The sequence below is a fragment of the Anguilla anguilla genome, chromosome 8 (assembly GCF_013347855.1).
Source record: "Anguilla anguilla isolate fAngAng1 chromosome 8, fAngAng1.pri, whole genome shotgun sequence".
Classification (NCBI taxonomy): Eukaryota; Metazoa; Chordata; class Actinopteri; order Anguilliformes; family Anguillidae; genus Anguilla; species Anguilla anguilla.
In genome coordinates, this window is record NC_049208.1 from 11598572 (window position 1) to 11626529 (window position 27958).

The 27958-nt window shown below is 45.7% G+C and overlaps 1 protein-coding gene across 1 annotated transcript in view; it reads left to right on the plus strand.

Moving 5' to 3' along the window:
- LOC118233821 (cadherin-2-like) overlaps nt 1–27958 on the plus strand; it is a 75325-nt gene that overhangs the window by 27009 nt on the left and 20358 nt on the right. Inside the window, exons 3-4 of the mRNA XM_035429809.1 lie at nt 22387–22607; nt 27087–27248. Coding sequence (XP_035285700.1) covers nt 22387–22607; nt 27087–27248 — 383 coding nt within the window. The remainder of the gene's footprint in view (nt 1–22386; nt 22608–27086; nt 27249–27958) is intronic.

Here is a 27958-nt window from a genome sequence, read left to right on the forward strand (position 1 = left end):
ACTGTGGATTTAGGCAGGTGCTGCAATTTATTTATTTTTTTGGTTTGTTTGTTTTCCTATACACACGAATTTCTCAGGTATCCAACATTTAATTAATGAATTTGAAAACAAAATGTTAAAACTGGTTAAAGTGTCAATGCTTCATTTGAAAGTGTGGATTTGGCGACATATGTGGCTGGTGGTTACGACAGTTCATTTTTATACTCCAAATCCCAGAGTTCCATTCGAAATTAAGCTACACCATCAAACAAAGTGGTATAGTTTGCATGGGGACTAGCACTGGGAGCCCATCAAGTGTTTAACTGTCTTTGATGGTGATCCAGCTGTACTGTATTTTGGAGACAGGAGACTGCCTAGAGATGGTCAGCAATGCCATCCATCACAGTGATATTGAGCTACGTATCAAACCTAATTTTAAAGACTGTTTCAACAGATGTGGTTACGTTTGATAAATTTTACGGTTAGGGACATCAATCACAACAAATAAGGGAGCTTACATTAGGTAGTAATGTCAGACTATAAGTAGCCTACGATATATAGAGGTATGTACTATTTTTTTATCCAAACTTTGTAAAATTAATAAAAGGAGAAGGTGAGCTGATATCTTGAATAGCGCAATATTAACCCATCCAACATTTACCTTCTTTTAATTACTTTTACCTGAAGTAGTTTGAAATGCATCGAGTCTGCTATAATGACCTATTGCTCTTCCACATTTGACATATAACTTCATGTGCGTGCGTCACCACATTTGAATACTTGGTGAGATTGTCGCACCTGACAATACTAATGGAAAACAGCATATAGAGGAGCAATTACAGAATGCAATTACATTGAATGGAGATTGGTACAGAAATTCCAGCATGAAAAGTTATCAAATGTGCCATTTTTAATATGAAGAAATAAAGGATGACATTTTAAATACTTCACTGAAAAACATACATTGATTAGAAGAGTCTATTCGTGGCATGGAGGCTAACCGTTTAAATGCTATTTTGAAAGTTTGAAGAGGAACAGAGCCACCCTCACACTACAGTAAAAGCTTTCACACAGGTTCAATAGTGCCAACAGTGTTTCAACTTGTGATCATTTGCCAGGCATTGCTAGTGTGTGAAACAGGAACAGGGCTGTATATGCAGTGTTACAAGAAGAGAAGGTGGTTTCCACAATTAAACACAATTCGGCTAGATTTACACTGAAAGTATTGATGCCTGGATCAGGTTTTAGTTGAAATGGGATAATCCAAATGTTCGTCTGTAGCAGGGGTCCTGTCTCAACCAAGCAGTAACACACCTGATTCCGCAGTGTCGTGCATTCCTTCCAGGACATTTCCCAGTGGTTGGATATGTTTTTAGAATGAGAAGGAAAAACCTTCAAATATTTGTGCCATTTTCTTTCATGTGATGGTTCCCAACAAAGCCAATTCCAGTCAGGAAGTATGTGGGAATAGGGTTGTGGTGGATTGCTATTGGTGCTGAATATCGCCGTTTTTCAGACCCTAGAAAGTGAACTTTTTAGAGAATACACATATTTGCCAAAATCTGATCAGTTTTGAAATTCAGGTCAGATGCTGCCGATCGAAAATTGCATCAGAATTTAACGATACGTATGCTGGAGGCCTGCCATCGGATCTCAAAAAAATCAGATACCACGAGTTTATCTGGTGTTTGCACTTCGAACAGTGAAATCAGATCTGCGTCAGATGTGTGTGTGAGAAACAGGAATGGGGTCGGATCAGAGTGGAAGTGAGAAATGGGAATGGGGTCGGATCAGAGTGGAAGCGTAAACACGCCCGTAGCATTGAGCAGGATGAGCGCTCACGGTGAGGCGGCACAGCGCTTCAGTACAACATGTTAGCGGCGGTGACGTAGCCTCGCGCTCTAATTCGGCAATATTAATTGTGGTGTGGAAGCGCTGAAAGGTTCCCCGCGGCTCGTGACAGCTCGGCCCGGCTACGCCCACGCGCGCGCGCCCGCCAAGCCCGCCGAGCCTGCCCGGTATCGCATGTCCGCAGCGCCTTTTTCCGCAGTTCCCCTGTCCTCTTCAATGCTCCGTCGCATTAGTCTGAAACAGACCCGGGTAGGGCTGGCTGTGCAGCACCACGGCTAGGCCAGCTCGAGAGGCTGCGGGTTCGATTCCTAAGCCGAGCAGCGCGGCTGTACAGGCAAGCGTAGATCCAGCGGCGGAAATGGATCTTATTTGATAACAGAGAAAAGCAGGGGCAAGAGCACCCGCTGAATGTCTAAATGAAGAAGTGAGCTGAGAAGTGCTGAGAGTCACACAGCATGCTCTGTTAGTTCAGCTGAAGGACACGCGCACACACACACACACTCACACAGTCACACACACACACACACTCACACAGTCACACATGTACTCTGACACACTCACACACACCTACACACACACACATACTCACACACACACATACTCTCTCTCTCTGCCACAAACACACGCACACACACACACACACTCTCTCTCTCTCTCTCTCTCTCTCTCTCTCTCTCACAAACACACACACATACTCTCTTTCTCACACACACACTCACACACAGTCACACGTACTCTGACACACTCACACACACATTCACACCTACTGTCACACACACACACACACACACAGACTCACACACACACTACTGCCGCTGCTGCAATGGCCCTCAGAAAGGACTGCTTTATACGCCTGACATTTGGCCTCCAATCCCACAATATGCAAAAGAGCTTTCAGATGAGAGGAGTCATACATGCATTTCATTGGTGTGTGTGTGTGTGTGTGTTTCTCGTGATTGCATGCGTATGCGTATCTGTGTGTGTGTACGCATGTTATTATGCATGTTTGCTGTGTGCGTGTGCGTGCATTTGAGTGTGGGTGCGCATGCTTGCATGTCTGCTTGTGTGGGTCTGTTATTGTGCATTTGTGCATGCTTAGCAGATCTAGCTGTAATGTTCCTGGGTAAGAAAACTGGTCAATGTGTGGTCATTGCTAAGCCCTTCCTCCCCCAATTTTTCACGCGTTGTTTGCCATGTGTTAAAACAGTAACCGGAGATTGTATCCTGGCAACCCCCCCAACCCCCCCCCTTGCCACCCCTGCCAAAAAAGAAAAAAAATAGAAAAAATTCACTGTTATTGTCTCCAGAGCAGAATGGGATTTGAAGTGTAACACGATATAGGGTAGTGGATGGTTCATGGACACCTCCCTCTCCCAGGGTTCCTCTGTCCACATTCATGGCGCATATAGGCTTTCACTGGAGAAATTCAATAGCCTTGTGGAGCAAGGCAGACCGTGAAAGAGCAGGTTAACACTGAGCTTTCTGGTTTCAGGTAAAAGACAGAAAACAAGTGTTAGTCTCCCCCCCCTCTTCCTCCCCTTCCCCCCCTGGAGGTGATGGATATGTGGAGGTTTCTGTGCTGGCTTTTTTTGACACACGGGGGGGGGGGGGGCGTGGGGGGAGGGTGGACAGGTGGGGATAATGGCTTTCTGTGTTTCCCTTTTTGTGTCCACTCTGTCGAGTACTCTCGCATAGGGCCAACAGTAACTGCTTGTTCGGCGATGGGAACTTGTTGAAATGCTATGTAGAAGCTACGAAGAAAGACGTCAAAGAAAACGTTTGCTTAAAGGCCACGTTGGGCTGTTAAGACAGGGTTTCCTTGGCGATTGATATTTTCGATGTTATAAAGCATGTATATCCACTGGTGACTGGAACATGAAATTAATATTTTGTCAGTCCGGATAGGAAAATAAACCCCAGAGAAAAGGTTTGGTTAGACACACATTGGTTTCGCGTGATTGTGTGTGAATCCCAAACATTGATTTTATTTCATTGTACATCTGAATGGATTACTTTGCATTAGACACGTCTGTTTTTACCATTCCATACAAGATGTCTTCCCTTGTTTCAAAACGTGTTATAGTATTTACAGCGTAAATGTAATAGATATATATATATAGACAGTATATGCTTGCCTCTCTCCTGCTGTTGACCAGATCACAGCTATACATGAGAGGGTGTGGAATTATTATAATTTTTTTAAAATTCACACCGTTTGAAGCAGAATTAGGCCGACGTTTTACGTTTGTGACGCGTCTGGCCTCTTTCACTCGGGTGAAAAGCGAACGTTGCGACAAAAGCGTTTCAAGAATGGCGTCGCTTCCCCGGGACCCCGAGCGGATGGCGCACGCTTGAATGCTCGAATTTGTATTCACCACCGTCTTCCGCAGCTGCTAACGCCTCTATTCTAAAAGATCGTTTTGACGTTCGCTGGAAGGCAACTGTAAGAGAAAAAAAAGAAAGAAAAAAAAGACAGAAAGAAAAACAGCTGACGTGCTTTGCGAATTTGTTCCTTTTTTTTTGTTTAAACGCAGGAATCAATAATTTATTCGATAATTCTACATTTCCTGCTGCATGAAAATGATGTATGTTATTCAATTTAGGTAATGCAGTGGCACGTATCATGAGCCTGGGCTCAATCATTTTCGAGCGCGTTGCGTGGCACCCCCAATGCGCGCTGTGGACCGGGGACGTCCCCAGTCTTTTAAGAGCCCGCTGAATAATGACTGAGTATGTTTCCAGTGACTCACCGCTTATTCAAATGTTACTTACTCGCTTAAATATTAAATATGGTGTCATAACAGCGGGCGGTACACGGCTTTGAGTGATGTGGCCGCGGGAGCGATCCTCGCCTTGCCTCTCCTAACCCCCCCCCCCCCCCCCCCCACCCCTCCCCCCCCCCCCCTCCCCCCCCCCCCTCCCCCCCCCACCCCTCCCCCCCACCCCCCTCGCGTTGTCTTTCGGGGGGCGTGCGGTTTGGGGAACGCTGCCGTCAAACGCGCTTCGAGTCAGGTGGGGGCGAGCAGGAGGTAGCAATTAAAGACACTGAGAGAGAGAGAGAGAGGGAGCAAGAGAGAAAGAGAGAGAGAGCATGTTCTTACTATGGTTGATTCTTGTTATCGCTACACTTTGGCAATATGTATTTTTAAATATGTCATGCCAATAGAGCATTTGAATTTGAGAGAGGAGAGAGAGAGAGAGAGAGGGGTGGGAGGATGGAGGGAGGGAGAGAGAGAATTAGATAACTGTGCTACAAGGCCGGGTGTTTTTGCTAAACGTCACTGCGCCAGAGTGAGCTGCCTACCTTGACTTGCCGGTTTACATCGCTGACGTTTCAGGCTGAACGAATCTGACTCGACAAACCCAGAGACTCTTACTGAAAGCTGAAACCCAGTTTAGGTTATACGATGGCATACAGTGCAATCCAGCAGGCTCTTTGCAAGACGATTCAGATTCAGATTCAGATTCAGAGAAAGAGTCGGAGCTGGCTAGAATAAGAAAAGAAAATTTGGAGTTAAACCGGGGAAGTTATAGCTGCATCTCTGATGGGGCTTGGAAGTGGATTCTAACGATGAGACATAGAACAGCTAAAAGCACTTCACCCCCAGCTGTGAAGTTTAGATTCACTCTCAGGAAAAAAAGGTACGAAAAACTGCCTAAAAACGTACAAATGCTTAACGCCGGGGTGGTACCCTGTAGATACATAAAACTGCACCCCCCTAGTCAGCAATGCATAATTCATTTGTTCCTCTTTTGCTTGTAAAAGGTACTTATTAATGCCCATATAGAACATCATTGCTCTTTCAAGGTACACTTGGGAAATTTGTTGCTTAAAGAGTGAAAATGCACCTCCGCCGTGGTAAATTTATTTGCGAGCGTAGGTTAGATCGGGAGAAACGCGGGAGCGCGGACGAAAACGCGAGACAGAGAGGGATGAAGGGGGTAATTACGGAGCGGAGCGCTGCGTGGATGAAAATGGCCACGCTGAGATTAATTGCGGGGAGAGCGGAGGGGGGCGGGGGGAGGGGGGAGAGCGGAGAGGGGCGGGGGGAGAGGGGAGGGGGGGGAGAGGGGCGGGGCTGCTGTGGAAAGGCTGCAGCGTGCTGAGGTCAGGGAGCGGCGGTGTCGTATCAGAACTTGAGCGGGTTCTGCGCGACAGTGTCCACTCCACCGCCGCGGCCAGAAACCCACACGTCAGCAAACGTTCGCATGCCCCCCCCCCCCCTTCTCGCTCTCCTCCCTTTGTCTTTCTCTGCGCCTCTCTCTGTCTGTGCCTCTCTCTCTGTGCCTCTCTCTCTCTCTGCCTCTCACTCACCCTCGTTCTCTCTCTCTCTCTCTCTCTCTCTCTCTCTCTCTCCCTCTCTCTCTCTCTCTCTCTCTCTCTCTCTCCCTCTCCCCTCGGCTCTATGCTTGTATATAAAGGAATGGCATAAATCTGCGGAACCGGTATTTCTATTCTGGTATCCCAAAGCAGCGTGGCAGGGGGATAGAGGAAAATGGGACGCCACCTTATTTAATCTGACTAAATAAGAACTATTTTCGCTCAGCGCATGCAGAGCGAAATGGGGGGGTGGAGGGGGGTGGGGGACAGTCTAGCTGCAGGGTGGAGGAGGCTCTGGAGGCTGGAGCTGTTGATGCTGAAGTCCCCTTCCATGAGATTATTACAGCTGTGCTGACGTCACGGTAACGGTCATACCCAAGTACCTTAACCTTAACCCTAGCCTGACCATTACTGAACCGCCACTCCTGGACCTTAATGTAAGCTTCCCTGGCCTGGAGGATCCCAAAAAAATCACATCATAATGGCTAAGCTTTTTTCTGCACCTCAAACCACCAAGCCATACATTTTATCCACAATTGGACTGTAATGCTTACCTCCAACCATTGCACAGTCATCAGATACCATCAGTAGAGAGAGGAAGATGATTGTATGTGTAGAGTACATATGATGAACATAATAAAAACCCAACCTTAAATTGTCAGCTTGTTCCACTGATCCGATCTGGATCAGCGATGCTCACGCACTGCTCTCGCCTGTGATCATGACAACACCTGAGAAGTTCGACACCCCAGTCAGATCTCCACGTTCGCCGCAGAACCACGTATCAGCGCGGTAAAAATGTCAGTGTTAAAGCAACTCTTACAGAGTTTATATGAGACCGCTGTGGCCGGAGTGGACTCAAATAAACTGTTTGAGCGGAATTAACACTGGCCGTTTTACTGTTGTGGTTCTGTCTACTGGGTCAATGGGCTGGAAGAGGTGCTGCTGCCAAGCTGGAGACCTTTTCACCCTGCTACATGGCGTCCTAGCAACGTCCATTTCCATGTAGTAAAGCAAAAGGGAACTTCACTGCCTTGATTTTTGTGTGACTCATACCAGGGTGCCCAACAGGGAGAGTAACATGCTGGGAAGGAGCGATGTTTTCCTGTGGTCAACCTCACATCCGTAATTGTCAGGAATTCAGTCTGGTGAAATAAGCGAGTCGTCGTTTCGAGGGAAAACAGCTGATTTGTTTTTGTTGTTTTTAGCGGCTGTGGAGAGCCAGGATCACGGCGGCAGGGTGGCTTTGGTGGGATTATGAATGACCAGTTCTTATCCACCCCCCCTCCCCCCTTCAGCTCTGTGTGAGCTTGAAATCCCCCCCCCCCCCCCCCCCCCCCCCCCCCCCACCGAATCGGTTGTGGTGGAGCCTGGTGACATGCAGGTGACAGCCTGATGGATCTCCGCTCGCGGACAGGTCAAACGCGGGGTCCCCTGGCTTTGTTCCCCTTTCCAAAAGGCCCGGGAGGCCTGGACGCCCCCGAACACAGGCCCGCATTCTCCTGGAGCGCCTCGTCCCCAATTCGTCTTCAGCCCTCGGCTGAAAGACAGATTAAACTGCTCCGGCTGCCGGATAACAGAAGAGCCCACCTCTCTAAAGCATATTGTTCCGATGCTGAGCCATTAACATTTGGGAGAATAATAGCAGAGCGGGGAAGATTTATGCAGCCATAAGCGTTACATTTTATTACAGTTGTAAAACGAGCCGTCTGAAATAAATACAAAACATTTACATTTTGCCGAAAAATGGCTGAACGGCTGCCAAGATTTTTTACTTGTTTATTTTTGTTGTGTTGAGCATGTCACCTTATGTATGTGGAAATGTTCATGTGAGGGAACAGATACATTTCCTTACCAGTTATTACACTGCGTGTAGGAGTAGCATGAATTAAGAGGCTACACATGTTGCTAAGTAGCACGAATCTTTGCAGCTGTAGACATCAATCAGTTTGTTCACTCTTCCGTGTCTCAAAAGTGACAGCGCGATGTTGGATTGCAGTTGGAGGTGTAATAACATTTGTACCGAACTCAAAGCTGTGAGCCCACCATGCTAGAACGCACGGAGAGTGTTTCCCAGATTTGACCCTCTTTTCCCCTGGATTTTAATCCCTCATCGTGGGGTGAGGGGGGGAGGGGATTAACATTTTAAGACATTTGCGCATAGTGGCCTGTTTTTAATAGATGGGTTAATCCATCCGGCCGTTTGGGGTCACCAGGCACTGATGAAGCCTGCATGTATGGACAGCCTACCCCCAGCGCACACGCTAACATTAACCCACCCCCCCCCATTCTCCCCCATCGCCCTGCCCTCTCATTCTCATCCCACGCGTGGTTGGCCGCTTTTCCTAGGAGTCTTGGGCCAGACCGATTTTTTTTTTTAAGACGTTTTCGTTTGCGCTCTGCGCATTTACGGACGAAAAAAAGAAGGTTCGCTGCCCGGCCACGACCGCGGTTTAGAGGACAGCTGTGGCTCGGGTCGTTTTCTTCCCCCCTTCCCCTGATCTGCTTTTCATTGTGCCTGAGAAAGAGAGCAGAGCAGTCCCTCAGCCCACACAGCTCCGCTGCCTAACTCTCCCCATCTCACCGTTTAACCCTTTGAAGAGCATGGTTTTTTTTACTAGAAAAAAACCTTCTAGAACTCCACTGCCTTCAGTTACCAGTAGTGATTGTGACATCAGCATTAGAATGTACAGTTAGGTACATTCTAATCACGTATTTGTAATGTGGCTCAGACTAAATCATTTCCAGCGGTGCGTTTTAAGTTAAGTTTCCCCCCCCCCCCCCCCCCAAAAAAAAGGATCACGAGAAAGCGCATTGTTTCATTTTTCCGAGGAATGTTGACGCCTGTGTGGAAGTGAGCGCCCCTAAATTCGAGAGCTCGTGGGATGATGTGAGGACTCCTCTTGTCCTGCAAGCTTAGTCATGCCACAGTGGCTCTTTGAGCCTGGAACTCTTTTTTTCTTTTCTTTTTAGAAATCTAGTCACTCGCTTGTGTAAACATCCTTGGCTGTAAAGTGTCCGACGGCTTCAGTTCTTAAGCAAAGTCAGTCGTGCAGTGCAAGCAACCCTTATGGGAAGATATGGGGCCTAGGCTTGTCCCCTGAATTACCATGCGCGTGACATCAAAGGTGGTCTGTAGCTTTAGGAAAGACGGACAGCACGCCTGGCCGTCGATGAGAAAGGGGTGTGCAGAAGTTTTTCCGGGGGACATAATGTTTGCAGGAGGAGGCGTCATTATTTCAGTTGGGGTTGTAGCAGTAGTGGTTGTAGTAGCATTAGTGGAGGTAGCAGAAGTGTCAACGTTTTGTGAAGTGTCTTAAATGCAGTGCAACCTTGGGTTTGAGTGTGCGGCTTTTTGAACAGGAACACATGATGTTGCGTGATGTTGTTGTGGTCCTTGAATTAATTGTAAGCTTGACTGACGGTTTCTTCTATTTAACAAATAATAATACGGTGAAACCATATGTATTTTGCTTTAATCATGCAGATGTAGTCCCCTGAGGAACCTTGGCTTTTACAGCTGGTTTGAAAAACGGCTTTGTTTAAAAGAAATACATATTTCATTCCTTTGTAAACTGCTAATTTATCCTCTAGAAACAACAGAAGATGTCTCATTACTGTCAGGGGGAAAAAAGGCAGATTTACTTTCCATTATCTTCCACTTCATTTACCCTCCAAAGAGGTTCTGTCTGCTTAATTTCAGCCAGGCTTTTTTCCACCAGGCTTCAGCGCTCTGAAGAATAAATTGTAATTTGGTGATATTATGCGTTTGTACAGCTTCTCCTGAAGCAGTGAGGCTAAATTGAATAAAGATTCCTTTGCTCCATTTAAAACGTTTCAATGAATCCTGTGTTTTGCTGATAATACGTAAACACGCGGTTTTAAACTTCAGGGGGTTTTTTTTTCCTCCCACTTTGAATTTTTAAAATATTCAGTCTAGTTCAGTCTATTCATATCTAGTTTTTTTTTTTTTAAAGAAAAATTGCGGGTAGCAAATTATGAGCCGTATCATGGATGCTTTGTTCTTCCACGTCACGCGTTTCCTGGAAGGTTTGTTTGGTTTTTGAAACAGATGCAGTCAGGAGGTTAAAAAGTGAAAGCTGACCAGAGGCATGTCAACTGCTGGCCCACAAGCTTTTGCATTGCCAGATTTTGACTGGACATATTGAAATAAATAAATCTACGTTCAGTTTTTGCCCTTGAAGAATGGCAAGGCCTGCCTGTTTCCCCTGTTATGCTGCACTCAAGGGATCGATTGAACCAGTTGATCACACAGTTAAATCATCTCGGCTGGTTTCTTGAATCTGCATTGGCAATTTAAATACAAAAAGAATGTTAATAGCGATTACTCAGTTGGCCGTCTCCGTTATTGAAGTAACACAATAACATTTGCAGTGCGGACTTGTGTGGAGGTTGCAGACAAACAATATTGGCATTCTGATATGTCTGGCAGAGCAGAGATGATTTGTTATGATTTTCATTAAGTCTTTTTTTTTGCTTCTCCAAATGACAGTGAATCATGGTGGTCATGATAAAGCTGTGTTTCCTAATTGAGCCACTTGTTGGGGCTTAATCGCAGTTGCTCCACAGCCTGTTCGCTTGATCTAAATGGAAATCGGGAAGATAGCCTGCTGGCCCCCGGGGATCGGGATTGCCTTCACCTGTCCATTTTAGGGGCCCCCTCCCATTCACTCCACTATTCCATCTGACACGCTAGGTATGCACTGGACATGCACAGTAACCACGGAATGGCATTACACTCAAAACTTCCTGGTGTGTGCGTGTGTGTGTAGGCATTGGGCCTGTCTGAACTTCTTCTTTCTTGTGGTTTATCTTTCTACTTCTTTCAACCACTATGCTAATACTGCATTTCTGTGATGACTACCATTTCAGTTATTACCACTGTAACAATATTCCTGAATGTGCTTTTCAAATGCTGCACGGCCATTAAGTGATTACATTATTATATTTGTTTCAGATTTTGTTTTTCAGCACATTTCCCCCACTTTATACAGTGGTAAAATGCACCTTTTAAAAGCTGCAACAGCTAGTGAAATGATCTTCTATTACCGAGGAATTACAGTTTAAGCATTTACAACAGAATTTGACGGAATATTAGTTCTGTACCATTATAACAGAATATCACATTATAGACACTTAGCAGAACCTCTTATCCAGTGTGGCTTACAAACGTGGAGAACATCAGTGTTATTCCCTGGAATGCACAAGTAATATCACCAAGGTACAGACTATGCTAATATCAAGAAAGAACAGAAGGCCCATTTATAATCGATAAGTGTACCGTTAACTGAACAAACTAACAATTAGTATTGTTTAAAAAAAGTAATTACCCCAATACAGCTAACCTAATCTTTACGCAGTTATGCTTATAACATTACTATCCCAAAAGGAAATCCTGAAATAAAGAGGATAGCTAAAGAGGATCAGGGGAGCCATCAATTAAGGATGTTATTACCATAATTAAGGGCATTCGGTAGAACCACACTTTTAAGTGCTTGAACCTGCACACGGCTCATGGTTCATTTATGACTATTATTTTTATTATTATTATTACGACTGTATGCATTAGGCCGGCAATTCTGTGTGAGCGTTTGTGTTTTGAACTTCGCAAGTTTGCTTAAAATGACCAATCACAGAACCTCTTAGCTAGAACCTGCTATAGCCACAAAGAAGGAAAATAAATGGTATTGTGGATTTTTGCATTTTCGTTCTTTTTTTGGGGGGCGGCGGGGATTTCTAAACCACAATAAGACACACTTGTATCCCCGGCCCATTGGATTGCTTCGGATTTTTGTCTGCATGACAATAATGTGCGATGTCTCCCACAGTCTGACAATGCTGCTGAGATGATGGATATCCTGTACAGGCACGATAAGGCCTAATTAGGTGCCTAAACGGCCGTTTGCAGCCTTGCTCGTAAGTCAGCCCCGTCCGAAGGGATTTGATGGATCGTGTTTATCAAAAAAAAAAAAAAAAAGAAAAAAAACAAGACTCTGAAAAAGAAGCTGGAGCACACGGGTCTGCGGGCGCGACTTTACACGCCAGTGCGGGGCTAGGCCAACTGGGAGCCATTGTCGAGCATTCCAGCTTTGTTACGGAAAGGTCTTAGAAAACAAAATGGCCGTCCTCCTGGGGGCGGTGATGGAGACTTGGGGGACCGCGGCGCTCCAAGGCGGTTTTCCATTCAGGAGAGGCACATCCAGGTGATTCGGGCAGTCCTCCGGGGCCCCGCGCTGGAACTAATTCTCCCGGCTGCCGGCTTTTGTGCGTGCCACCCCGGCGAAACCCGCGTGCGGAAACGACCCGCCTGCTCTCCCGCGTTTTTAAGGGGAAAGAGATTTGACAGAAAATTATCGGGAGCTGGGAATGAATAGCTCTGAGCTGTCATTTTCAGATCAAAGCCCGCATTACTAATCATTTGAAATTGCGTCCGTGCAGCGTAGCAACACGCCGGGCCCGATAGGGGTTGAGAAACGTACCGGAAGGGTTGTGGATCTGGTTTTGAAATGACGGATTGATGTTGGCAAGGTTAATTGCCGCCATTTGTAAGAGGGTGTTCTCTTCTCAGTGCATGATGTGGTAAATGAAGGCAGACGCCCGCACTTGTAAGAAGATGGAAATTGCCTGTTTCTTTAGTCTCTCTGGCTCTCATAAGGGCTCGGCCCCTGCTGTAAGCACATGCATTATCCTTGTTTTTCATTTTTTGAATTGTCCACCATTAATTGCGCATTGCACGTCTTCCAAATCAACTGGCAATTTTAATTGGCTATAAAATAAAACTTGGAAGAAAAGGAAGTGGTGTGTCATACCCTATCCCTGCCTTCCACACTGTTGGCTAAAAAAGTGTGACTTCGACCTTGTTGCCTATCAGTTGCTACCGTACTATGGAAGGATCACATCATATTCTTTTCAGGTCAAGTCAGAGTTCAGAGTTTGCAGTGTTTAATCTGCCTGGTCGTTAATTTCAATACAAATGTGTTTGATGTATGATGGCATACAATGAGGTGGTTTGTGACCCACCCTAACACCCATAGACAGTGGCTGAGTCAGTGAGCTAGCCTAGTCTTCTGCTACCAAAATGTCCGTTTGGATCCTGTATACAGGTGTATATGTTTGAATTTCAGTGGCACACCACACCGTGTGTCTAGGGTCTTGGAGGTTGAGTCGCTAAACCAGTTGTAGTTCCGGTGGGCATGCATTAGAGGTGCGAATGCCCCACCGTACAGTATATGGCTTTTTACTGTGAGCTGGACACTGCGTAGCTTCAGCTCGCATAGCGCAGCCAAGCAAGATGAGTTTCAGCATGAAAAGCTGCGTATTATTCAAGAATTAATTACGGGGCAGTGTGCGGGGGCCTTGCACTCTCCGGCTTTTAATAGTGCACAGATTGCTTTTTCATATGCTCTCCGGAGAGCCACCGTAGATTAGACAGATATGAGAAATGTTGGCCATTAAAACAACCAAACAGGAAATGTGCAATTAAAAGGAGATGACCTTTATCAAACAGGGTGAAAGACCACGGTCGGAAGGTAGGAGCGAGTGGGATGTTTTTGTTTTATTGTTGTGGTGATTTAAGCCCTGGAGGCGTGGCCTCTCGCCAGTCTGTGTTTGTGAAGAAGAGCAGAGTTAACACTTGCGTTCAATTGTGAGTGAAGGTTAATGACAAATTTTGATTGAATTCAGACCTTTGCGGGACTAATGTGAAATGTCCTCTACTATGTTATCTGTATGATCCCCTCTCTGTATGAGACTAAGGGCAAATTCAATCACCATTTTACCTTAGCTTTTTTAACTTACACAATTAATTGTAATTAAGTGTTTTTCTTAAGAGTTTCCTTTTCTGAAGAAGTTCTTCTTCTTATTATTATTATTACTATTCCATGTCCAGTGATAACCAACAGGAACTAGCCAAACTATGTTTTTGAAGAGCAAAAAACAAACACTAAGCATAAGTTACATACATGTGGAGTGAATCCAGGCCTAAATGTTAGGAATTCTATGGGCTGTTCTGTACCTGCACCAGGCTGGAAAATAAATAAAAACAAATAAGTAAAAAAAAAAAACCGCAGTGTGAAAATGACAGCATGGCCCCTTTTAGAGATTGTTTTCCTGGGCATTTCTTCCATCTGATGTGGTCGGCCCTGACACCCGCAGAGATGGGTTGGGTGCGGGCGAGATTAGAAAGATCCAGGCCTCCGGAGGATTCGCCCTCCCTGCGAAGCGATTCCACTCATGCGCTGCCCGGCCCGATTTATCCCCATCACTTAAGACGTAAGATTTGGGGGAGCGAGGCTCCCGACCAGGAGATAAAGTGGTGGGTGGGTGGGCTGTGGGGGGGGGGGGGGGGGGGGGGGAGAATGGCACTGTCGGTGTTTGGGAATTTGGGGAGTTTAACACTCGTTTAGCCCCTGTATCAAGCTCTGCCGTAATTGCTCACTAAATGAAATCCTCCCGGGTCTTTCTGTCGATAACAGCAGACTGTGGTAGCTTAGCGCTATCTTCCTGCAGCCCTCTGGTCTCGATCCAGTGAGAGTGTAATCCTCCACACTCCGTTCGCTTTACTGGACATCGCACAATGGCGGCCATTTCTTTCCTTCTGATCTTTGGTAGCAGAAAGACTGCTTAGAATCAGAGGTTTAAATCTGCAGGTAATATTAATTTGAAGATTTCATAGCACTGTGCCGTAGGACCTTTGTGTTAGTTTAATCATCTTTAAAGAAATGTAATTGCAGGAATTTAATCAGGCGTGTAGACACAGAAAAGACCACTTCCATCTTTTTGTTATTTTTTGACAAGAAATGTTAGGTGAAGGCTTATCATTCTAAGCTCCGGAAATGTTGTGCTTTCCAATGTGAAAATGGATAAATCAGTGTTCGGAAGTTTTATTCATGCCCCGAATTCAATCAGAAATTTTGTTTTCAGTAATAGTAACCATCTGTGGTCTGTTTGAAGTAACAGTGCCATTTTGCCTGAGAAGGAGGCCGGTGTAAGAAATAGAAGGCATAAAAGGTGTTCTTTGTTTCCCCATAGACAGAGCTGACATTTCTCTCAGGTCGATGTACGGCATTTCCCTGTTGAACCTTCAGTTTTTTGCGCATTTGCTCTCTCATATTGCCTACAAGGCTTGTTTCTGTAGTGGTTGAGCAGGAGCTGACCTACACGGTCATCTATAAACGTGTCCAAAAAGCAGTTGCGGTGTGCTGTGTCGGGTTTGAGCGGGTGCAGTTTCACTGGGTGTTGATGTAGCCAACAGAGAGACAAGAGGATTCCTTTCTTGAGATTTCTTGTGGAGAGAAGCCGCAACCATCAAAAGAAAAAGGGGGGAGGGGAGGGGAGGGGAGGGGGGCAATGGAGCAATAAGAAGATGATGCACGACCAATTCCTGGAGGCTAGCTCAGCTGGAGAAAACCCAGCATTGATCTGTGGCAGGTTGATTTAATGGAAGTCCCTGGCAGTTTGGAGATGGAAATCAAAGCCTGTGTACTCAGACGCCTGAGGGGACCCAACCTTCTTACCTCCTTAGTGTCGTCTGAAACGCTCCGGCTTCAGCAGCCACAGTCCATCTTAGGAGAGAAAATGGGCATGTGTCCACCAGTGAGAAATGATGATGACGACGACGATGATTTAAAAGTGAATATTGGCTCACTGGTACAGGGAGAGCAGGATGTCTTTCTGGTAGTCCGCTGATTTGACGCCTCGGGGGGCGGTGGGGGGGGGAGGAGGGCACGGGCCTTCTGTCAATCTCAGTACTAGTTTGCATCGTGCTCTCATACGTGTCTGGGTGATGCGTTGGTGTGTTCGTGTGAGTGCGCGTGTGAGCGTGCGTGTACTTTTTTGTGTGCTTGTTTATGCGTGTCTGCACAACGTTTGGATGCACGCCACTGGCCCGCACCTCGCGGTCTTCCTTCTTAGGGACGTGACTTTGACTTCTCGTGGAGCGGTCCTCAGTCGGAAAAGGTCCAGAAGCTTGAATCAGTGATGCTGCCCGGCGCCTTTGAAGTGGTGTGCATTAGCCTGCGTCCTCAAGGGCCTCGTCCGTCCGCGGAAGTGCCGCGGTCTCGGAGTCTCGGCCGCAGCGGTAAACGGCTTGCATTACGCTGAGAGGCCGCTGTCTAATGGCAGAAGCACCACTGCAGCGAATTCATTTCAAAAGCAACGGCTCTGAAGAAATCCGTATTGATTTTTTTTGTAATGCTTTATGTATGTATGTGTATATATATATACATAATTTTAGTTAAATTGCTGAGTAGGGAGAGCAAAGGGATCTCCGCAGAGAAATGCATAAGCTATGTAATTTGCACTTTGTTTCCTTCATTAATCATGAGGGCATAATTCCTAAATGTGTGTACAGTGCTCGCGTAGCAAGAGAAGAGCCAGGTTTCCCTGGAGGACATTGACTCAGTGGTTCTCTTCTTGATGCAGGACTGGCCAGCTATAGAACGTATTGCAGATGAACGCAATATTTTCGGTGCCGGGGCAAGGCTTGAAGTCTGGCTGCCTGCAGCGTGAAGTGCCAAAGATGATATTCTTTTTGTCATTTATGATAGTCTCCAAACACATGACGCAATAAATTCTGGAATGTGTTTTTTGAAGCCCTCGTATGCTTAATTAGTTGCCAACAAATGTCTTAGCTTAGTCAATGGTGGGTCTGCTGTCTTAGCTGTTGCTTGGTTGCTAGGCTGCTGGTAGGCCTCTGGTCTAATCGAGAGTCTCGAAGGAGAAAAAAAAAATCTAGTTAAAACCAGAGGATTTGAGCTCAAACAATCGTAACTGCAATCTTACCTGTGTTCCTGCTTTTTAAAAAAAAAAAATTGTTATGGTGTTGAGAGCGAAGTATTGCAGCGCGGAAAGTGCACACGTCTCTCCGTGCGGGGTCGTTTCTTGTGAATTCCCTTTGGCTGGGTCCTGTAATTGTCGAGCACATTCATCAAAGCGCCATTGTACCACCGGGGAGTTCTGCACGCAGATACCAGCGGGCGACATGCCTTTGACACGCCATTAGCTAACGTCGGATGGCGGCCTCACAGACCGGGAACAATTCCATTTCTCCCCCCCCCCACCCACCCCCCACCCCCCACCCCCTTCACTGTGAATATATTTGTATTTTGTGGGGGACGATGTTCTGGGGGGTTCTGGAATTTGAAGCCACAGCAATTTCAGAAAGCGTCGGTTAGATCGGCTCCTGTCTCGGTGCCTTCGCGCCGCCGGGAGGGGAAGTAAAGCGAAGGAAGTTGATATTTCCAGAGACTTGAGCTCGGTTGTTTTGTGTTTGTCGAGATTAATCGCGCCGCGAGCGGCTGCATCGGGTTATCCGTTTGAGTGGTGCGCGTGGGTTTTCAGCACACGCTCGTCAGAAATGTATTCGGCACAAACCTGGAAAGGTCTGCCTATCCGACGGACCTGAGAACTTCATTGATGGATCACCTGTATAGTCCATTTGGCTTTTTCTCAGCTGAAGTCTGGATAAAATGATACAGGCAGGGCATATCCATTTTTATTACAGAGATTGATCTTTCCCATCTAGATGTAAGGAGCAACACTTTTTCCAAGCTTTTTCACGTTATGTGGGGAGGTAGAGAAATGGCCTTTTCTGCTCTGGAGTGCTTTTCTATTTAATTTTTTGTTGTGTGTTTTTTTTTCTTACTCAAAATGTATTGAGTTTTTTTAAATTTCGACTCTCAATTAAATCCAAGTGTCACCAACAGTGACTGGTTTAGCTTTCATAAAAATGATCTCACCAAACTGTTTGTGAAGAAAGTGAAACAAAACACTATAATTGCATCGTCTAAATCAAAGTTGAGCAAAAATTGATTGACCGAAAACCAGCACAAATGTGTATTAAAATTTAAACAGCTCGCCGTGTTCCGTTTGGACCACAAATTAAACAAATCACCAACACCCCATTCCCCCTTCCCCCCCACCATGCAATTTTAGTCAGCCGCGTCACATGACCTCCCCCAACACAGACAAAGGGCACTTCAGAGGTTAGCGAAGTTTTGTGTTTGTGAGCGGGTGGGGCTTAAGCCCTGAATGAGACCACTGAATCAGAGGTAATTCTGGCTCTGGTTCGGGCATTAAATCGCCATTTGTGCTGACGGCGGTGGTTCCTGTTTTCACAGTGCTGCATTGGCTATTCTACCACCCCCCCCCCCCCCCCCCCGAACCAAAAGACCAAAAAGACCTTTATCTCCCGGACCATTACGACACGTCTAACGCACGGCGCTTTCGGGAAACCAAACGGCTCTACGACAATCGACAGAAAAATTAGATGATACGACGACAACAACAACAAAAAAATTAATTAATGAAAAAAGCTTCTGTTGTATTAATAAGGTGTAGTGTATATAGGGGGTATAAGACGCGTGTTCTCTCACTTCGAATGCACCTGTCCATGGCTGTTGGAGCTCTCTCTCTCTGCCCTTGGGGGAATATCTGTGGCCATTGTGAGTGTGCTAGGTGCCTTCGGGTCCACCGTTGGTGGAAGGACTGCAGAAACTGGGCAGTTTCAGGTGATTCTAAAGGGACGAGCGGCAAGCCAATGTCACTAAGGCAAACCATCTCGAGCTTGCTAGCGCTGTCAAATTTTTATTGACTTTTTCGCCAGATTCTAACAACTTTTAACATGGCCGAAGCCAGCCCACGCATGTCATGCAACTCCATTTATTCTTCCTGTCAGGTTTTTTTTTTCTTCTCCCCTAGAAATCTCAGACAGATGGGAGAGTTCAATCTTTTTTTTTTTAAAAAAGCTCCAGTCTTCCCCCTCCAGCAATGTAACTACTAAACCAAAAAAAAGAGAGAAAGTAAGAGAAAAAAAGAGTCTTTTTTTAGGGCAGGAGGTGGCTGTTCTCCGAGTAGCTGGCTCCAGCGCTCGTTACTGAAATATCCGGACAGCGCAGACAATGGTGGGCGGAGGATCGCACTGCAGCGACCTCTGAGCAATGCCCGGACGCGCTTAGCAACCATTATGGATGTGCTCGTAAACCATGGCTGAGGCAAAAGCCGTGGTAGTCAGGGTCTGCGTAAGAGCTGCAGCTATGAATGCGGCAGAGCCAAGAGCCAAGCCTATTCAGCGTATCACCACAAACAAAAGGGGGCAGGGAGGGTGGGGGTGGGGGGTCGTTTAAATAAATAAAACGGTACGACAAGCGTTGGACGGTGGTGTGGAGAAGAATGTGCTGTAGTACCCTCTATGGGGTTTTCCTATAAACGTTGGCATGTTTCCAGTTATCAGACTTATCCAACGTGTGGCTGCAAATTGAGTCACATATTTTGTATGAACTCATTTTGTAGTGTTTTTATGATTTGTTTTCTATTTTGAAGCTTCTTATGCAATTTCAAATAGTCTTTTCCTGGTAGATTCATGATTACAGTTCAAGGACGAGTGTGGGGTCAAATCGTTTGTCGAACTGTGAATCGCGTGTACGATTATTGCCGATGTGAAGTTGGCTACCTGTATTCGCAATGTCGGTTTGAACTGTCCCCTATTTTATTCATTCATTTGTTTTTGAATGATGTTTTGGGTACAGCTCAGAGTGCCATTGGCAGACTCATTAGAACCGACAGACAGGGCGGCGTGTACTAATTGCTATCAAACACGTCGTCCGGCTTCGTTCATCACGTGCGTCGACGGCGTGAGGGACTTGTAGCCTCAAACAGACTCCTCTTCTCCGAGCTGCGGTATCGGCATGTGGAAAATGGGATTAGACACTGACTGAATTACGGCGGCACTTTATCTCCTCCCGCTCGGAGGGGCGATGAATAATTCAGCTCATTCCCAGCGATAGCACGGGCGGATTAAACGCAGGGCCCTTTCTCCACGTTAAATAATTTCCCTCTCTCCGCGCCGTCCGCGGTGGCAGGGAAAAGCGGCAGACAGATGTGTGTTTTGTGACTCTGTATGTTAAATTATTCAAATTGCAGTCATTCACACCCATTCTATCAAAAAAAAAAAAGAAAAGAAAAAAACGGGCCCAGCGGTTGGTGGGCAGGCTTGTTAGTGTGCACTGCAGTGATATCCTCTGAGTGGTCCACAGGGATCAGGGAGGCGGAGCTATTCATTTTGAAATGCTTTTTAGTTATATTCTTGAAAAATGAGCCTGACAATCTTAACAGAGAGTGTTTTCACAGGAGCACAGTTTAAGCCTTCTCACATTCATGAAAAAGCAACTTGTTTTTTTATATATACATATTATCATGAAAGCACTGAAAATGTGTTGCTTACATAAATAAACAAACACCAAAGGCCTGTACTTAGGAGGGTTTGTAAGAGTTCACAATTGTAATGCGCTCAAATGCTTTTAAACTGTACCTTTCATCAGCGCTTTCAGCATTTCTGCCATGCACACAGCCTTCTCCATCTATTATACTGCGCCTTCTCCAACTCTGAGACACATTTTTTTATTTATTTTTTTTTTTTTTACGAAGGGAGCTTTCAAGTTTTTTTTTCTGCGGCTGTATGATAAAGCAGACTGGAAATGCATTTATGTTCACTTTGAGAGCGAGAGGCTGGCTCCCCATCTCTCTGACAACTCAGAGAATACAGCGCCCCCCCCCCCCCACCCCACCCCACACCACCCCGCACCATTCAATTTCTACAGTAGTAAAAGAAAGGAGATAAATGAAGAAAGATTGGGAGAGAAGTGAAACGTTTTAAAAAACATGTCTGAGCTCAGCTAGGTGAGATTCAGGCAGGAGCTAAATTTGACATATTCTTCCTCCTGTTCGCCTTCCCCTTCAGTATGTTTAGGAACTGCCCTCAGAACTTCTTTTCTCTCTGCATTGAACTTCTCCTGCTGTGCTTTCTTCCAGGCTAGTTTTTAGATTGTTTCCATTTTTAGAAGGGGGGGGGAGGCGGTTCTTCTGTATAGTGTTTTACTTTAACAGATGGAATCATCTCGGGCGACGACCGCACATTGAAGAAATAGTAATAAAACGTGTTTGTTTTCCCACTGACTGAGAGCTCCATCCGTCAGTCAGCAGATCCTTACTCAGCACGCAGCACTCCGGGTCAAACCTTTGATCCGGCGCTGCGCTCCGAGTCTACCCTGCATGACAAGCTTGCAGGCATCGCACCCCGCGCATACTAAATACGCAGGAAGTGCTTAAGTGTCATTTGGCATTCTGGGAAGCGGGGAGAATCAGCAGTGCGCAAGGTCACTTTGCAAACAAGGCCGGGATCGATAGCGGTGAAAAGCGTCCACGGCTGACATAAATGATGCGTCTTGGATTGGGTATCCAGCTCATGGCATCCCCTCCTTTGTCAAATCTTCACCAGGCGCTCAAGAAATATATATCGAGTGGCAATAACTCTAGAACACAAGGACACACATTTCATTTTTTACTTGTGAGAGGGGTGGGGTGAGAACAGTAAGAACTGATCAAATATATATATATTTTTTTTTGTGAGGAATTTGATGCTGACCTTCTCTGACTTGTTGTAATTCTTTTCCCCATGAATGAAATAAAAATAATTTAGCCCATGTGTCTGATGAGGCAAGGATTATTTACTCTGGGCACTGTGCTGGAGCGACTATGTAAGTGAAACAGACAGTGCTGGCACACAGACCATTACGTACATTATATTACAAACACTTAGCATACGCTCTTATCCAGGGCAACTTACAGAAGTGCAGAACATCAGTGTAACTCTCAGGAATACAAAAGAGCAATATAACCAAGACACAGAAGACCCATTTATATTCTATAAGTGCAAAGTGAACCAAACAGCCCGATAATTAGTATTGTAAACAAAAGTAAATACCACTAACCATTACACGCTATACCTATGACACACCAAAGGAAAACCAGAGAGAAATAAAGATGATAGCTAAGGAGGGTCAGAGGAGACCACTATCCTAAAAGCATTTCACAAAAGGAAAAAGGAGGTGAAATGCCATACATACTTCCTCTGGCAGATTTGAGCTTTTAGCAGTCTAAAACTCAGCGGTAGGTTGAATTTCAACATTTTCGACTGAGAGAAATGGCAAATTCAAAAATACCTTATTTTTAACTTATGACAAACAAGTCAGTAATTTGTAAAAAAAAAAAAAAAAAAAGAAGAGCAGTACTGGTTACCCCCCTTCAAACCTTACCGACTCGAGTTCTGTGAGGTGTCCATGAAATGAATGTTCTTAATCTTAAACTTAGTCTGGCAATTTCTCTTAGTTTCGTTTGTAATCAGTTCCATTTTTTGTCTTTGTCTTTCCTCCTACCAGTGAGATTCCTTGACTGTGGACAAAACAGACGGTTACGGTTCGAGATCAGTGATCCCGTCGACTTCCGAATAGAAGCTGATGGCCCGGTCTACACTATCAAGGTTTTTCAAATATCAACCAATGGGAGCACGCATCTGATGGTCAAGGCCCAAGATGTTGACTCTCAGGAGCAGTGGCAGGCGGAGGTGAAGCTATCCTCAAAGACTGGCGTAAGTCAGCAGGTAAGACCACCGCTGCTCACGGTTTGTCACCTTTCTGCCTTCGTTTGTCCCTCCACGATTTTCCAGGAAAGGCAGTTTGACTCCTTTGCATTCTCCCATTTTGTGGTGACGTACACACCCAACACTTCCTAAATTGCAGCAGGTGTTCCACGGATGGGTGCACAGGAACAGTGTGATAATTAGAACACAATGTGTTGATTCGATTTTCTGAAACCGCAACATGTACTGCACTGTGGTTTGTGGCGGGCTTGAACGGATGCAAAGTAGGTCAATGCACACAGGATTTCCTCATGTTTTATACAGCTATAGCCATCTCACTGGATGCTAGCCTCAGGCAGTGATTTAGCCCGTGTCCCTCGGTATGCAGTCAGGAGTAAACTACCCTTTTGACTTGCTGGCCTCTTGGTTTCTAGGAGTGAGAGCATGTGTCCCATGCATTAACATGAAGTAGCTCATCTCACCCACCAGCCTCTGCCTGGGTGATGCAGGGCAGCCATTTTGTGCCTTTTGCTTAGTTGACCTTTTGGTTTCGAGGAGTGTAAGCATGTGTCCCATGCATTAACATGAAGTAGCTCATCTCACCCACCAGCCTCTGTCTGGGTGATGCAGGGCAGCCATTTTGTGCCTTTTGCCTGGTTGACCTTTTGGTTTCGAGGTGTGTGTGAATGTGTCCTGTGCATTAGCATGAGGCAGCTGATCTCACCCACCAACCTCTGCCTGGGTGGTGCAGGGCAGCCATTTTGTGCCTTTTGCCTTGTTGACTTCTTAGTTTCAAGGTGTGCGCACATATGTCTCATGCATTAGCATGAGGTAGTTCATCTCACCCACTGGTATTTTGTAGCCCCAGGCATTTTGTGCCAGAGCCACTTGGCACTCACCACATGAGAGATGAAGAGGGAGGTAATTATTAACTTGGAGACGGTTTTGGGGGCCAGATTTTGAGTTTTATGAAGTGTCACAGCTAGCTTGGACCTCAGTTTTAAAGTCTCACCTGAAAGCAGACAGCTCCGACAGCACAGTATCATCATCACTGCACTTTGACTTGGACTTCCTATGCAGTGCAGAGCAAAGACCGCCTGCTGGTCCAACCACCAACACCAACTTAGTTTCCCCGGTAAGTCCCTTTCCCAGGAAGTTACATGAATTAACTGAGCCTAGTCTTGTTCCTTGTTTAGCTTCAGCCGCCAGGCAGGGGGAAGTCCCTGGGGTGGTGTTGGCTGGTGTTCGGTGTGGGGGGGGGGGGGGGGGGGGGGGGGGGGGGGGGGGGGGGAGTGCCTTTCCCTGCCTCACACCTCCACCGCAGCTGTCAATACTGTCCAGTGATTGACTGTGACAGCATTTTGTGGCTGCCTCCCTCATATTCCCATTAGCCTTCCTTCATAACAACTTCTCCTGTCAAACTGTGATAAGCAGCCTGCTGCGTTCTGTGAGGTCGACATCATCAGCAGGTCGTAATATATTCATTGGCTCCTGATGTAACTTACTGTTGCTTGCAAATCAATACAGATTAATAGGATCACAGAAACAATCGCGGGGAAATGGTGTACTGTCATGTTTCCTTTCATGACAAATGGCAAATGAGAGATTGCAAGGCTCTGGAAACCTTCCGAGAAAGGCTGATCACCTGAGCTGTGGTATTTAAAAAAAAAAGAAGTTCAGTTTGACTGTTATTTGTAACAAGCAGCCAATCCACTCGACCATAAAAGTTATGCAGTTGGGAATAACTTCCCAGAGCAGTTTAAGCATCTGCTACCATAAGCTTTTGAGCTGGTGGCAGAATCACCATCTCTGTTTTCTCATTTACTACAGTGACTTCAATGAGTATGCGACTTTTAATGATACCATTTATCACCCTGCTCATTTGTTAAAGAAGAGTCTGCCATTTGCCAAGGCAAGGCAGTACCCACATTAATAAAAGACAAGCCTGCAGGACTTTTATCATAAATATATCCAATTCTAGATACAAGGTGTAACTCAAGAACTTACTGTATATATAGAAGTACTTGTAATGCAGGCTTTTGCAATGCTCGCCAAACATCATGATGTTTTGTGGTACATGCTACAGAAAGGTTTTATTTTTTTAGCATTCACACGTCTTTTTACAGTGGTGTCATAAATCATCACAAGGAGCCTGATCACATTAGCACAATTTTGCATTGACATAATGCAAGTAGCGGGTCTTCGGGACAGCTCGAATCGATGGCGAATAACGATCCATTCATTAGGGAGCAACCTCCCCCCCACCACCACCACCAACCAACCAACCACCCTTTTCCGCCGGAAGACCACCTACCCACCAATCAGCACTGTGATCCGCCTGTGAATAATCTCACACGCTTCTCTCCATGTTGAATTAGCTTTCTATTTTTGTGTTTTTCAAGAGGTCCGTGTAAACATATGGTACTAGAAGGCATAGCTGACATATGTAGCGTCTCCGTAACGAAGTCAAACGTTTCCTCATTTACTCCTGTGACAGATTTAAACCTAAAGTTCGCTGACCTGCAGTGTTTGTTCTGCTAGGAAGAGGGAGTACACTTTCTACATACCAGTCGTGTTCCTTCAAATGACCCATCTTCGGATTTCAGATTTCGTATAAATTCATCATCGCCTTTTAATTAGTGCAGATATTCAAGAAACAATGCCTGTGCTATTTACAAAAGGCCCATTGTGTTTTTAACTCCTGGATTGGATAAGCATTTGCCTTTAACTTTGCCTGGCAACTTTTATTTACAATAAATGCTCATTTCAACTCATACATGAAGCTTGCCAAGTAATATTTAACACTTGAATGTCATTGTCAGAGTTAAGGGCAAGTGTAAGTGAGCCCAAGCTTATGCCTGCTTACACTGAGAATTGGTCCTCCCTGTGCTTATGTTATCATGCCAAATATATCTGTATTAGCACTGGAATATGTCACTGTTTACGGAATTATGATGGATTAATCTTTCTCAGCCACTTCGCATGTTCTCACTCGGTTCATATATATATATATATATATATATATATATATATATATATATATTTCCTTCCAGAAGGACAAGTAAAAAATGAATCTGATGAAAACAAAATGACTGCATATGCACCCAAAGGGTTACCCCAAACTAATTTTTGGGGGGTCACAGGGATGGGGCCAGTGTACCTCTGCTGACTAAACACAAGTAGGATTGTCAAGCATCCGCCACCTTCCAAGATGGATGCCTGTTCCCAATATGCAAGCGGTTCTTCTCCATCCATCAGCCCCGACACCGCTCCCAAATAATTATGGCATTAATCCTGACCATTTTAATAGGGTCATAAAATATCTCCCAGTTCCCGTTGCTGGTATCTGTTCCACCCACCGGGGCGAAATTGAAACACGCGAAACGAAGGAAACGGAAAACGCGATTACTGTCAAAAACACGATTAGCGTCTGCGCATTGACAAATTTTAAAGACTCAAAATGGGGGAAGGTTTCGAGTCAAGCAGGAGGTAATTAATTTCTTTCTTTGTTTTCAGACTCTGAAGTGGTTTTAATCTTCAAATGCCCTTTCACAAATCCTTACTCATTTATAAATATAGTTATTGATTTATCACTATCCCCCCCCCCCCCCCCCCAAATTGACTTGGCTTGTCAGGTCCATGGTACAGAGTGATCTTGTTGGGATATAGTCCCACCCCTTCCCACCCCCACCAAAAAAAGAAAGAAAAAAGAAAAGAAATGCAAATTTGTGTCAGCCTTTTTTCTCACAGGGCCTTTCAGTTTTAAAAGTGTGCCACCTGAGGTAAGAGGTGGGTGAAGGTATCTGCTGCGGAACGTGTTTGGCTTCATAGGTTCAGTTGGACAGGAGAAGCTCTGCAAACTGCCGCAAGATGGCTGCTTCATTGGGCAGCGAGTACAAAGGCACTGAATGCCCCCCCCCCCCCGATTTGAAGACCCATCATAACTGCCACACGCCACTACGAATTACGAGAGAAGGAAGATAATAAGCGTGGGGCATGAAATATATATTCCCTTTCGTTCTCTTTCTCTTGTAAGTCAGAGAGTTGCACTTCAGTCAGGGAAGCTGACAGGGAGCCTCAGCGAGCACTTTGTGATGCTTTGAAAAGAACAGAGGAAGCAGTCTAGAGTGTCTGGAGCCTGCTTGTTTTGTGGAGGGAAATGAAGGGAGTCGGTACACTGTGCCGGGGCTGGCGAGCGTCGGTAACCTCTCACCTGTCAAACAGAGATAAGTATGATAAACTGCGCCCAGCCACCTTGTCGAGCTACGTCGGTTCGTGGCGATGCTTCCATCACGTAGGGTTCGATGCAGTGCTCAGAGTCTGTGTCTCCCTTTTTAAAATGCTTTTTTAACTTTTCAATTCTTGCTTTTAATCCATCTCAGGTATGGTGCGTTCCAGATTCCGTTTGGTTAAAATTTCTCATAAAATGTATTAAAGGTCCCATGTTGTTTATTATTATTATTATTATTAGCTGCAGCATAACTGATTTTGTCCTTGCAGGATGGGCCAGCCACACCTCAGCAAATCCCGGAGATCCTATTTCCACGGCAACAGCAGGCTAATGGCGGCAGCTTCCTGAAACGCATGAAGAGAGACTGGGTCATCCCCCCCATCAACGTCCCCGAGAACTCCAGGGGTCCCTTCCCCCAGGAGCTCGTCAGGGTGAGGGCAGACACCGTACCCCCTTACCCCCAAAACACCTGCCCCAGCCTCTCTTTTTTCAGTACACACTGCTATAGGGCCTTGAATTCGGGGTGATGTTGCACGGGATATATGAAAAGATGCAAAAAGGCCACCCAGGGCACATCGGTTACACTGACTGTAGCAAATCCCCCAAGCTGATCCTCCCTGCTGTGTCTCATAAACATAGCCAGTCTATGCAACTGGCACTCGGTGGCATGCTAGTAAAACGGGGAGGGGGGGTACATAAGGGGGGTGGGGCATAGAGGGTTGGGGGTAAAGAGGAAAATAATATTCATTTGATTTCCTGTCTGGACGTGTTAAGTCATCGGCACCATCTGTACATATTTAATCCCTGGAATTAATGGGATATTAATGGGGTGGTTTGGCTGACGTCGACGGGAGAGAAGGCCAGAGGTCCCTGGTCTGGGAAGTGCAGAGGACTTGCACATTGAGGTTAGAATAGAGGAGGGAAAAAAATACAATTAACCTCCCAGTCTGAGGGAAAAATTCCTCTCTTTTACTATATCAGCGGGAGGCTGCTTTGCCAACAAGAGCTTGGTGCATTGTGGGACACCGGGGGTCCACCATTAATCCAGTTCGACACCAGTAATTAATTTATCTACAGGTTTCGATTTCAACCGTGTTATTCGCAAGAGGAATAAATACAGCTTGTGTTACAGTACCACCCC